General features: G+C 35.3%; 2 protein-coding genes across 2 annotated transcripts in view; one reads left to right on the top strand and one right to left on the bottom strand.

Annotated features, from left to right (window-relative positions):
* LOC101426665 (probable ATP-dependent RNA helicase DDX60) overlaps positions 1-1,248 on the top strand; it is a 94,755-nt gene extending 93,507 nt beyond the window's left edge. The window contains exons 31-32 of the mRNA XM_071208622.1: positions 447-509; positions 607-1,248. Of these exons, the coding sequence (XP_071064723.1) occupies positions 447-509; positions 607-715 (172 nt within the window). The 3' untranslated portion in view covers positions 716-1,248. The remainder of the gene's footprint in view (positions 1-446; positions 510-606) is intronic.
* A 1,070-nt stretch (positions 1,249-2,318) lies between these two features.
* The window catches only part of ANXA10 (annexin A10), a 78,787-nt gene continuing 66,870 nt past the window's right edge, over positions 2,319-14,235 (bottom strand). The window contains exons 7-12 of the mRNA XM_058302378.1: positions 12,797-12,850; positions 12,609-12,702; positions 8,947-9,042; positions 6,984-7,042; positions 4,351-4,473; positions 2,319-2,387 (exon numbers count right to left, since the gene is read on the bottom strand). Of these exons, the coding sequence (XP_058158361.1) occupies positions 2,319-2,387; positions 4,351-4,473; positions 6,984-7,042; positions 8,947-9,042; positions 12,609-12,702; positions 12,797-12,850 (495 nt within the window). The remainder of the gene's footprint in view (positions 2,388-4,350; positions 4,474-6,983; positions 7,043-8,946; positions 9,043-12,608; positions 12,703-12,796; positions 12,851-14,235) is intronic.

Genomic DNA, 14,235 nt, shown 5'->3' on the forward strand with positions numbered 1-14,235 from the left:
CTCTTAACATTCTTCACGTTCCTATGTGTGCATATGTGTAATGAATGTTGGTTGTGCTGTGGCATTATGGTTTATGAAGAATAATTGTAGATGCATTATACTGGAGTTATTTGCAGTTTTTTTAATGCATGTGAAATATCTAAACTTTAGTAACAATATACAAGAGCGCTAAAAGTTCTATTTTTAGCCAAATGGTTAGCATGTTCCCTAGTCCACTCATTTTAGGGGTAAATGAATAAATAATAAAATCCAGGTGCAAAGGACCCCGTCACCATTCTGCAGTATTTCCACATTAGCTTTTACCATGTCTGCACTTACTCTAGCTAGGCACATTTTAACAAGGGCAATGTGGCCAAAGTCCAGCAATTCAGCTCCCACTTTAGGTTGTGAGCATGCCCAAGACAATTCCGTTCACGTTAATATTCTTTTGTCTTTTTTTCCTATAGGTTGAATATGGGAGATGCTTTTAATTTAATCAGAGACTTTGTACTTACTATCCAATCCATCAGGTACGGTGCACATTTCTGCAATTAAGTCATAAAACCAGCTAAATATCAGAAAGCACAAATTGCAATGATAATAATTTAAGTATTTAATCTTTTACAGGATTTCACTGAGTGAACTATGTGATGATAAAGATGACAATGTCGTATTGGCATTTAAACAACTAAGTGACGCATTCAATGCAAAACTTAAGAAAAAAGGAAGACAGTAACCATGTTGAAAATTCCCTGAGCCCTGTTCTGGAAAATAGGGATGAATGAGGAACTCCCCCCAACCCCCCCGCCCCCATCCTTTTATGTTTCAACAAATGACTTACTGCAAGGAGCACTCTTCCCCATGACCCTAGGTGAGATGACATCCTTGCTAACCTATGCCAAGGTCAGACATAGGACTCTCCCAATTTTTTTTCTCTCTCTCACAAATGATTAGCTGAATCCCTTGTCCCCATCTACCAATCTGGACAAAATGTCCATGAACTTGACTTGATCACACTTGAGTCAGGCTTCTCCTCTAAGCCCCCTAATTTTCACCCACATTCAGATTGAGCCAGCATAGGAATGCTTAACAAATTCCTCTTTGACCACAAAGACCTTCCTGCTCAACTCCTGATCATGTCACCTGCTCGCCCAATTGCCCACACCTGGTCCTTTCTAGTCTGCTTTACTCCTGCGTGTAAGAGAAAACTCTTCTGCTGGTTGATGTTTGAGACTCTAGCAGATCCCATGGTCAGAGTGTTCACTCTATTTTAAACAGCCCTCTTCCCCTAAAGGAAAAGTCTTTTTGAATAAAATCTCTTCTTACCTGAGTCTAGATTTGCTTTAAAAAAAAGCTAAAACATCTTGCATATCAAAGAAATAAAACTCACTATCTAGACAAAGTCTCAACTTCATAATTTAATGAACTAAATCTAAGAATTCCTTGGGAGGAAAATTTTTGTTTTAATATCTAAACTCTCAACAGATATTTTAAAAACATCTTCATTCTATTTAAAAATTTAGCTGGCAAAAGTAATTCCTACTTCTGGTTTGTGATAGTAATCATATTGTCTAGATTAGAAATCTAACTTGATTTAAAATTATATAGCATCATATACCATGGCAATACTTCAAAAGTCTTCGATGCTGACATTAAGACGTGAAGACAAGAACTAATAGTGAGCAGTGACTTTCTGGCATTGCTTGGGCAAGTACTTGGTTAGGCACTTTAAAAAGAGAAATTAGATAGAGATGAATTGCCTGACCAAAATGGTTGTCAAACACACACACAGATACACACACAACACACAAAACACACACCCATTTTGCAGCTGAGTCTCTTGCATATAAACCTACCAGTTTTTCTCAGACTGCATTTTTCTATTTTATATCTTTATTTTCTTTATGCTACTTTAAGTGTTCAGTTTAGCTTTATTTTATTTGAACAAAAGTCTTGAAAATTTCCCTAAGGTGGAAGGCCACACACTATATTTTCCTTGACCTCCTAAAACATTGAAAGGACTCTTAAGCAGAACTCTCTTGCCACAGGGTATCACTGGATCACACTTAAATGAGCTCTATTTCAATATTAGAATTTAAAAAATAACTCCATTATACACAAGTTGATAAATTTCTGACTTAGACAATATGAGCAAACCCAGTATTATATAATTTCATCAATAGATTTTTCTTTGATTTGGAATAATTTTAAAAATAGAAGATAAAAATATTAATCTGTGGTTTTATTATGTTAATAGCACTGAACATTTATCTCAAAATCTATCCTTTCAATGTGTTTATAAAGAGGAGTGCATAGTTCTCCAAATCCATCTCTTTAATTTAGTAGTCTTCAGTATCACCAGCGCAGATAGCCAGCAGTGCTTTCTCATAATGCCCTGAAGCAAAGTTCTGGAAAGAAAAAAAAAAATGATATATTATATTTGAAATAAGTTGTCTTAGTATTTTTCAAAATAAAACGTAATTCCTCTGAACTACAGCTTGAAATGCCCATGGACCATTAAACTTTTCAGGAAGTATTTACTTTATCATCTGAAGATTTAAAGTGTCCTGAGAACAACTCTAGAGGAATGTGTTGAAAATGTCATGGTCGTAGTCAATATAATGTGGTTTATATAAAGTTGATTGAATTCTAACATGTTTTTATAAGAATAGCTTGCAGTAGAGTTAAATCTCCTCAACTTTGAAATAGATATCTTGATACAGTAAATAGCATCCTTCTTCAGGAGAGGAAATTGATAATATGCCTCAAAAGACTGAAAAATCTATATGCTCACTAATGCACTACTTCTTTTTTAAGAAGTACGCCCTAAAGAAATAATAATCAACTACTGGTGAGCACAGATTTATGCTAAAAATATACACCATGATGTTATATAGTTTATATTTTTTCCAGTTCATTCAACAAGATACCACGGTTCAATTAAAATATTCTTTAAGTCATAAAATCTGTTATTTTTTTGTATTTTATAAAAGATTGAAAACCTTTACAACAACATTTTATTAGTGATTATCTATGGTGGAGAACTAAAGTAATTTAAATTTTCTTTTTATGGTCCTCTTTAGTTTAATTTTCCAAAATGTCAAAAATAATAAATAAATGCAATTATGAAACTTATCTTTGTTAAAAGTCAATCATAGTAATGTTCTCTTCTACAAGGTCATGTAATAATATTCACTGCTTTAAATGCATACAGCATTGATTCTTAGTAAATAATAATAGACTTTGACGTGGGTCTATGATTAATTGCCATAAATACATTAGAACTAATTAATTCATCTAGAAAATAAGTTATGATATTCTTCTCAATGGAATATGTTTACCACCAATAAAAAAAATTAAGGATTTGAAGGGGGGTGTTAGGAAAGTCTTATCAAAAACAAAAGGGTAAGATTTTTCTCAACTGCTCCATCAACTCTTGCTTTAGAAATGATCTTACCCACCCTAGGATGTACAAGGTCTTCTAGTTTTTGTGTTCTCTTGGTCCTTGGGCTATCAAGTTGCTTCTGGACACTCTTTCAATGAAGTAAACAAGTATTTCTTGTGATTTAATATTCAATTGAAAACATGGTGGACAAGGTAACAGCACTTAGCTATATGTAAAATATGAATTAAGCTAAATCCTCAGGGCTTTGAGCTTGGTTTAATGTGTGCTGTCGGCATCTTGAAATTCTTAATATTTTTCATAAAATGTCAAGCATTTTCATTTCATACTGGGATCCCAAAATTATGCAACTAGCTCTGTATATTCTGAAAATACTTTGCCATGTTTCATCAAAACCTGGCAAAGGCTTAGAAGTATCAGAATGAAGAAATTGGCTTTTTACTTCTGAATCACTGCTTTTCTGCCCTTGCAGGGCTGAAGAGAGGATTTTTCATAACTTGCAATGCTAAATTCTTCTAGATTAGCAGGTTATTGGATTGGTTGCCTTGCCTTCTGTAGTGATAAGAGAATTGAACTGGTCTGAGGCATCTTAAGGATCCTCTTCTTAGTAAGCCTTTTCTTGATGCAAAATGTACTTTTTTTCTGAGGAGTGTCTCCACTGATACTGATCATGCTTCAGAATCGAGGCTGTAAAGCACAATTATAAGAGCAGAATATTTTTCTTGACTACATCAATAATTTTTACTTAAGACATATCCAAGGTGAACATTCAGTCACTGAGGTGAAGGGATTTGTCTAAGATTAGTATCTGTTGATGTGGTAAAGGCTATATGAAGTACTAAAGCAGATTATTCCTGTCAGCTGTTTAACTTTTTAGATTCTGATATAAAGTTATTTAAACTAAAGCTTTGCCTCAGTTTCAAAACAGATGTAATCTGGGTCAAAATAAATCACTGTAGGGGACTTACTCTGATATCATGAAATAGGGATTTTCCATATCTCTCTTTGTATCGTTTCCGTATGGTCATCAGGTCAATTTCGCTTCTGGCAATTAGAATCCTGATTACAGTTTTATTGTGGAAACCAAAGTCCTACAGGATACAGAAAGGAGAAAAAAATAGTAAAAAGACTCCTTAAAATCAGTCTATGATGTTTTGCATGTTTGTTTTTAAGTTCACAACTTTTGCTATGCATTTATTGTTTATGTATGTTCATGTATGAAATAGACTTGTCTATTTGCTTTTCTTCTCCTATTCCTCAAATACTGACATTGCTGTCCACTCAAGTCCTATTTCTGAGAGTCACCTCTGTGACATTATGCATATAATCAATTGTCCTCTTCTATCTCCTTTACTTAAAATAAGCTGTAATCTCTATTTATATTGTGACGGCCTCCACACTCATCCTAACCAATTTACTCTCAGATTCTGAAATAGTGTTTCCCTTTTTCTATGCTTGTCTCTAATATAATATGGAAATTTGATCATGTAATCCTTCTGGATAAAAAATTTTTCCTCAAAAGAAAAATAAAATTCTAACCTTTGTGTTAGATGAATATTGGTACGTCTGAGTAAGACATGAATTAGCTTCTCATTTTATAATTTTTCATTGAAAATTTGTAAAAATAAAAATTTTAGGCACTTGGAAATATTTGCTGATTTAAACACCAATATCTGAAATATACAAAAAATAAGTTTCTTAATATCACTTAACAAATGTTTCAAATTCTTTTAAAATGGAGTAATGGTGACATCCAGTGGCCAGCATGGTTAGACTAATTTATGATGTCTGAATGTTTTGACTGTAGACTTACTAACCAATTTTTCATAAATTTTGTGGTTAAAAGTGAATGATATAACTGAGTTTCCATATTTAAACTGTATATCCTAGTTTATAGTGCACTGTAGAAAAAAAGCAGAGGTTTGCTTTGTTTTCAGGCTGGTGAAAACTTCTTTCGTTGTTTACCAAAATTTTATATTAAAGGTCCTTATATATAAAAAAATTGATTACTTGGTTATACAATTCCCCTATTTCTTTTCTTTTTTTTTTTTAAAGAATTATTTTTATTTATTTAATTCCCCTCCCCTCCCCCGCTTGTCTGTTTTTTTTTTTTTTTTTTTTTCTGTGTCTTTGGCTGCGTCTTGTTTCTTTGTCCGCTTCTGTTGTCAGCGGCACGGGAAGTGTGGGCAGCGCCATTCCTCGGCAGGCTGCTCCCTCCTTCGCGCTGGGCGGCTCTCCTTATGGGTGCACTCCTTGTGCGTGGGGCTCCCCTACGCGGGGGACACCCCTGCGTGGCAGGGCACTCGTTGCGCGCATCAGCACTGCGCATGGCCAGCTCCACACGGGTCAAGGAGGCCCGGGGCTTGAACTGCAGACCTCCCATGTGGTAGACGGACGCCCTAACCACTGGGCCAAAGTCCGTTTCCCTCCCCTATTTCTTTTCTAACCATTTGTGTGACTGCACATACATTACATTCTGCCCTGAAACACACATATAGCAGGGATGTATTTATATTTATTATTAGAGAAAGTAGCTCTAAATTTAAGCATAGTTGGAATCAAGGTAATTGTGATTCATTCATAAATGAAGATTTATTCTATTATTGAAGTGGATGGTTCTTTGAAAAAGAAAAGTATTGAAATCATCCTACAGAGTTGCCCAATACATTGTTTTAAATAAAATTAGAATCAAATAAACATTTCTTACTTGGAAATAGAATAAGCAGAAGCAGAAAGACTGTGAGAGTTGATATTTCTCTTGTGCTCTAAGTTTAAATGGTTCTTATGCATTAAAAACATTCTAAAAAGGATATATAAAAAAATATTCTTGAATATTAGCATATTTTATAGTGTACTGACTAAAATATTTGGCCCGTAAAAATTTGCTTGAGGATAAAATACATTTGGATTATTAAAATTATCATCTAAAAGATTGTTTCTCATAATTTTCATTGTGTTTTCAAAGCTATAATATGTGTATAATAGACGTTTTCTTTATCCAAATGTGTTCATACATGTAGGTATTTGTTTTTCTAAAACAAAAGATATGTAATTGAGTAAATATATATTAATCTTACCCATTTAATTATAAAATTAGCTTTAGAACTTAATTATTGTCAACCTAGCTTTTAAAGCATTTTAAAAATAACACTTTGTTTAAAAATAACCCCTGAAATTATTTTGTAGTTTAAAGCAACTTCTTGTAATGTTTTGACATTTTCTTCTTGATTCCATATGCTTTGTACTTGCATAAAGATGATGCGGAAGCCTCTGGCAATATACAAAAGCAATTGGATTTATCAATTTCTGCAGAAACTTATAGACTCTTACATACATGGAGGAGATAGGTCCCAAGAAATTACACTTCTTAGGTACTTAAATTTGATATAGAAAGGGGAACATTATTATTATTAGATGGGTCTCATTTTTGGAGTATTACACTTTTTTTTCACTTGGGATTACTATCTTTGAAATGTAAGTATTTATGTACAAGACCAAACAAAAAGGCAATTGATGTTTTAATAATGGAAATGACACTATTCCTTTGAAAAAGTGGACCCAATTCTCGAAGAAATTTTAAAAATGTTTGGGTGATACTTACATGGATTGCACTATATAACCTATAAGCAAAATAGGCTGGCTTGTCTCGAACACAGAGAACTAGGAGAAATCAAAGAGAAAAGAACAAACTTTAAAGGCGACAATACATATATTCTTCAGAATTTGAGAAATGACGGGAAATTTTTTTTCTGTTACAATCCAGTAAGAGTGATACTTTGAGGATTCTAAGGATGTGGATCCATCATTGTACATGGTATTATAATTTCAAAACAGTACAAAAAGTATAAATTGATTCAGATTTTCATTTGGTCTATCTCCTGGAACACTCTTAGTTTCTTCATACAGCCTAAGAAAGACTAGTTTGAGAAGTCATTAAAGCAAAATAAAAAAAAATACAAAATCACTATGGCATTAGAATAGCCTAGAACCTTGTCTACAGTTGCCCTTGATGAATGTTAGTTGCTGATTGTAGACATAAATATTTATTTGAATACAGAAATTAATTAATAAGTGAGGTTATAACTTTCTAGGGAAAATAAAAATAAAATCATCAAAAATATGTTTGGTCTAAGTAATTATTTCATATTGTGAGACCGTGTCTCATCTTTTATTTTGTTTACAGTATAGTTTAATCATAATCATGCTTGGTTCACTACTGCAATGTAAGCTCCTTAAAGACAGGGACATCTCTGTTGTGGTGCCGGCAGTGCTTTCACTGTTCCACCCCGTTCACTGGACCTAAATCAGTGAGTGGAACAGTACACGCTCAATAAATGTTTATTGAATGAAGGAAGGAAGGAAGCAGTTAGCTAAAATGTTTTGTAGTACTTCTGATGCCCACTGTTTCCTCTCTCATGTCCACTGCTTTGTTTGTGGCAATTGTTTAGAGGGAAAGAGAAGTATTTTGAGAGTCAGATGATATGGGTTCTAGTCAGAGCTTTGTTGCTAATTAGTGGATAGACTTGAGAATAATCATTTAACCTCCTTAGGCCTTGTTTGTAAAATAAGGGAGTTGAGGGTAATACATGGTTTTTAATTTTTGTTGAGAATTCGCTGGAATACAGATGTACCAATTTCTCAGAAATATATGCGAACATAAATATTTATATATTGTATACAATTTTAGGGATTTCACAAAAGCTTCCAAAGAATTTTCATGGAATGCCTAGAGTAAAACCTGGTACTATGTGAACTACAAAATTTTCTCTTATCTCTCAGCTGTCATGCTCATAGATGTCCAAGCCATCTGCGGCATGGAAAAATTACAGTATTTAATCATTCCACAAATATCTAAGTGCTACACTATGTATGCCTACTGTGGGGATATTTCACAATGATCCCTCATTTCTAGTCTCTGAAATATGTGCTATCAAGTGACAGCAAAGCACAGATAAAGCACGGTGAGTCAATGGTAGATTTCATGGATAGTCACCATTGTTTCTCCCTCTACTGAGGGACAGCTTTTCTTATTTACAGAAGATGGGTATGCCGCTCTCAGGTTTGCCTGCTGAAATCCCTGCTAAGTAACAACTAAGTAATTCTCTTCTGGTAGGATTTATTCTTACAGGCAAGTTCATTAAAGAAGGATGGAAAGCAAACCTTTTCCTCTGGGAGTAAAGAAAGCCACATGGCTAGTATTTAAACGGTATTGAATGAGGGAATGGAAGCCAGTGAATAAAAAACGAATGTTAGAGGTATGAGAACCCAATTACCTGAGAGAGAGAGAAAGCATCTGAGAATTCAGTGTTTCCTAGTATGAAAGTTGAACCAGCTATTAGGGAAGGGAATTAGTTTATTAAAATTATCAGGTTGCCAACTTAGTGCATTGTATCAGTAGCTGATATAACATTCCTCTACAGAGTTAACATCTCTTTTAAATAATTGAACTTAAAGAAAAGTGCATTGATCAAGAGCTTACATACATACCTTTAATTCAATTGAAGCCAGTCAGCATTTATTGTGGTATAAAAGACCTGCTTTACACCAAAGAATTCATTACTTACCAATTGCAACAAGCAGTTCCTGAAAGTATCCATCATAACATTCGTTAATGGCATCAACCATGTCTTGCCCAGAAATATTTTGAAATTCCTGGAAAACTTTGACAAATTGACATAAGTCAAATAAGAGTTTGTACACATCGTGAATTAAAAATACACATATTGATTGGGTTGCTCTACATAGTGGTAATAAATATTTCCCCTAAAATAATTGAAAACACAACTGCTATGAGTTGTGTTTTATGTACGTATTCTCTGAAACAAATGCAATTACCCAAAGTTAGTGTAGTCAGCATACATTGTTGATGTGTGTGAATGTTAAAGACCTGTTATTGTTCTCATCTCCTGGGGAACAATTGCCATATCTAGTGGGCAACACTTATGGGCAACGCTTACCCACTGCTGATTTAAACTGAGGGGAAGTACATGACCCTTCATTATTTATGGGATACTTTCTTCAGACATATGTGGTAACCAGTCAGACTTATGTCAACAGCAAACTTTCTACTAGAGCTTAAATCAGAGAAGTAAGTGTGTAAGTCCTCTGAGCGATGATTAAAATATTGGTCACAATTTATGAACAGTGTTTTTGAGAAATATAAAATCAATTTCTGAACTGAAGGGAGGGGTGGAGGAAGCAACAGGTGAACCTTGGGGAGATGGATGTCTGCGATTCAAAATATAATTGTGGAGATGTTCTTTGGGTAAATATGGCAGGGGAGGATTACTGGTGCAGGGAGTCGGGGTTGGGGAGATATGCAGGATAGGGCACACCTGGAACATGCTTCTGTGGAATATGCTAGTGTTCATCATGTCATAGGGTGTTATCTCAGTGAGTGGATACTCACACAATAAACGAGAAAATATTAAACTCCCATTCTGAGGAGTTTAGAGTGGTGAGAACCTCTTTAGTACATAAGCAATGTCTAATAAAAGAAAACAGACTAGTATGTCAAGCTCTCAATATCAATGCATGTAACTATGAACCTTATTCTTCAAAAATCAAAACTTAGTGGTTGCCATAGGTTCCCAGGGGAGGGAAAGGGAAGAATGGGTAGGACACAGGGTATTTTGGGGCACTGGAATTGTTCTGCATGGTCTTGCAATAACAGATACCGGCCATTATACATCTTGTCAGAACCTATAAAAATATGTGGTGCAAAATGTAAACTGTAATGTAAACCATTGACCATGGTTAGTAGCACTATTTCAATATTGGTTCATCAATTGTAACAAATGTACCATATTCATGTAGGATATTATTGTAGGGGAGGATGTTGCAGGGAGAGAGTGGGGTATATGGAATCTTGTATGTTTTCTATGTGACTTTTCTTGTAACTTAAAGCTTCTTGGACTATAAAATGAAAAAAAATACACTTGGGGAAGAAACTGTCAATATTCAGAAAAGATAACAGGTATTACTGTGATGAAAGGCACAATGCAAATGAAAATTCTTTTTTATTTATTTTTATTATTTTATTTTATTTTGGCTTTGTTTTGGGGTTTGTTTTGGATTGCAGTAGTGTTGAAACTATGGCAGGGGAGAATCACTGGTGCAGAGTATCAGTGGTGAGGGGAATGTGCTCATATGTGGTATTTTATCAGTGGGGAAGACACACAGAATAACCAATGGAATATTTAATTTCCAATCTGGGGAGTTGTGCTACATTCTCTCTAGAATCTCTAGAGTACATGGCAGTGCCTTACAAAGGAGGGTGGATCAATATGCCAGGTCTTTGACATTGATTGTACTTATGAACCTTGTTTTTGTGAAATTGAAACTTAGTCTAGTAATATATATTTCCTAAGTTACCACCTGAAAACCTCCTCATTGTGTAAATGTAGCCTTTCTAAGCCAAACTCAGCATATAAATCTACTACCTTAACCCCTCGACCTATCCCCCTGGCATGGGACATGACTCCTGAGGATGATCCTCCCTGGCACTGAGGGATTATTACCAAGTGCAAGGTAGCAATGCATTTGGAAAAAACTGAGGCCCAAAGGGGGAAATACTAAATACAAATAAGTTTTTATGACTAAGAGATTTCAAAGTGAATTAGGAGGTCATATATGATATGATAACTTATTTCCCCAATGTATCAGAGTTAGACTCATTTATAATTTTTCTAAACATGGTTCTTCTGCCCCTTTTATTTGAACCTGTAATTAACATGATACCCATTAAATGTATGCCCCAGAGTCTTAAATCTTCCAGCTGTTTATATGATGGTTGAGTCCTGAATCTCAGCAGAGTTGCAGTGAACACCTACTCTCCAGTTCATTGGACTTTCCTAGGACAACTAACAAGAGAATGATGATGGCAATGCCCTTTCCAAAAAACAGAGAAGATCTACAACTGCAAGTAACACAGTTCCATCTGTCTGCCCCATGGACTCTAGCTCCCTCTCAATGGGAATAAAGTGGACATCACCATCCCAAAATCCTCAAAATTGAGGAATGAGCAAACATAAGGGAGGAATGCAACTATTGACTAAACTAGTCTTATTATTCTAGTAATGAAAGAACTTGTAACATTGATACAGACAGTGGTCACCGGAGATTTTGAGGGTAGGGAGATTGAAAAATTGGTTGAACATGGGGCATGTGTGGAACTTTGGAATTGTTCTGCATGATATTGCAATGATGAATACAAGCCATTATACATTTTATCAAAACCTATAAACTTGTACAGTGCAAGTGCAAACCATAATGTAAACTAGTAGCAATGTTTCAATATGTGTTCATCAAATGTAACAAGTGTACCACACTAATGAATGATGTTGTCAACGGGGGAAAGTGTAGGAGGGAGAGGGGTGAGGTATATTGGAATCCCCTATATTTTCAACGTAACGTTTATGTAATCTAAAGCTTCTTTAAAAATAAAAATAAATAAATATTTTGAAAATAAAAAATTACAAAAAATCACTTTTTGGGACATAAATGAGAGTGTACTAAATGAGAATTGTGCTCAATTAAGCTTCCTTATTTCAAGAGTTCTTTATCTGGCTTTCCCACAAGAAATTTTTAATTCTCATTTATTTTTAAAGAAAATGAGAAGTAGGTAGGTGACTTTTTGAACTACAATCACCACATAAGGTATAGACCAGGGGTTGGTTTGCATAGGCTACTTTTAACAATTTTCTGTAGACAATTGGGATATTTTATATTCAAGACAGATTTGTTTTCAAAATAAGAGATGAAGAAAAAGTATAGACATTTGGGATAACATGAAATAAAGTGTAAACTAATATGCATGAATATATAAGACCAATAAAGCACATTGCATAAATCATGGCATTGTTAATAATAGCCTTGATTCATATTGAACTAGTTAAATTGTAGCCATTGTATTCCCTTCAACACAGTGTACAATATACCTCATAGGAAATAGCTAACATACTTAAGTAAGTTCTCCATCAGAATCAGGGTTTTTAAGTGGTTCACTATTTATATAATTCAGTTATTAGAAAAATACTATTACCTGGAAAATTATTCTTTAATAATGTCAGTAAATGTAGCATCTCTGTATAAACCTAATTCAAAATAAGTACCTTTGAATTGGTTTTTCTCCATTTCTGGGGAATATTTCCTCTTTAAAAATTCACTTTACTTGCTTTTCATTATATACTCTAATTGAGTAGATGGAAACCTGGTTAATAATTACCCAGCCACAGCTGCTGGTAACTCTTGTTGCACAGTATCATCTGCAGCATGGTTTTATGTTCCCCTGTCTTCTGCTGACAGGCTTCCCACAGGACCTGAAATACCATATAGACAGTAAGTCAAATCAGAACCACCCCAGAGGAGTTTAACTAGAGGTCTTTTTGTTAGTTTGAGGGCTGGTTTTAGTACCATTGCATCCTGAGCAGCCATAGCAGGGTCTGTATATCCTTCCTCTCTGGTTCCCTGTAAAACAAGCACAGTCGTACCTTTGTAAATGTTAATTGACTACCATAATGGGAGTATTGGCACAAAAATCCTTTAATCACCAAGACACTTGTAATTCCAAGACAGTTCTATCATTGCATCTAGTAAGGTAGTCTCTATTTGTTGAATACTTTATGAAATATTGCATAGATTTTTTGTGAGCAAAAATGTATTCATTCTTTGTGTTTTTTTTGCAGCCGCACCGGTAGTTGCAATCTTTGAAAAATATTGAGGTGTTTTTTTTTTTTTTTCACTTTTCCTATTCTCTGTGCAGCATCTTCTTCCCACCAACCTGGCTGGCAGGTTGAATTAACATTTATCCTTATGCATCTACGGCTTGGCAGCGAGTGATAGGGATGGGATTTAATAGTTTTTGAGTGGAAATGAAGAGAGAAAGAATGAGTTAATAGTCACAGACTTGCAAAAGAGGAATTTTTGCAACCATAAAATAATAATGAAATCTATATTTTTGTGAAGTATGAAAATGTTCTCAGTTTATTTGTATACCCCAGCCCCTTTAACATATAAAGAGCATACATGGCAGAATTGACCAAAGAATTTTACCTAAATGATGTCAAGGGAAAGCTGGTTGATGTACCCTGTTCTCAGAGAATTATGAGGACAAGAGGAGAGAAAAATGTAGGGGAGACCAGTGGTAAGATAGTTTATTTAGCCTCCTCTTTTGGGCCAAGATCTCAAGAGGAGTCTGTTTTGTTAAACTTTTTTTTTTTTTTTTTAAGATTTATTTTATTTATTTCTCTCCCTTTCCCCCCCACCCCGGTTGTCTGTTCTCTGTGTCTATTTGCTGCGTCTTCTTCTTTGTCTGCTTCTGCTGTGTCAGCGGCATGGGAATCTGTGTTTCTTTATGTTGCATCATCTTGTTGTGTTAGCTCTCCGTGTGGGCAGCGCCATTCTTAGGCAGGCTGCACTTCCTTTCATGCTAGGTGGCTCTCCTTACGGGGCGCACTCCTTGCGCGTGGGGCTCCCCTACGCGGGGGACACCCCTGTGTGGCACGGCATTCCTTGTGTGCATCAGCACTGCACATGCGCCAGCTCCACACGGGTCGAGGAGGCCCGGGGTTTGAACCATGGACCTCCCATGTGGTAGATGGACGCCCTAACCACTGGGCCAAGTCCGCTTCCCAAACTATGTTGAGAGGACACTGAGAGTATGGTGGCTTCTGCCTCTAAAATCTTGAAGGACTCTGGAAATGTCCATATTGTGGTGAACTCAGTGATAAAGAAAAATTAAACAGAGGGAGTTTCTGAGGACTAGTCTTTGAATTAACCTCAAACCCCACGTAGCATGAATATGACCCCAAATGTCTTACTGGTTTTGAATGGACTCTAGTTGCGAACCTGGT

Source organism: Dasypus novemcinctus, chromosome 1, assembly GCF_030445035.2.
Source record: "Dasypus novemcinctus isolate mDasNov1 chromosome 1, mDasNov1.1.hap2, whole genome shotgun sequence".
In the NCBI taxonomy this organism is placed as follows: Eukaryota; Metazoa; Chordata; class Mammalia; order Cingulata; family Dasypodidae; genus Dasypus; species Dasypus novemcinctus.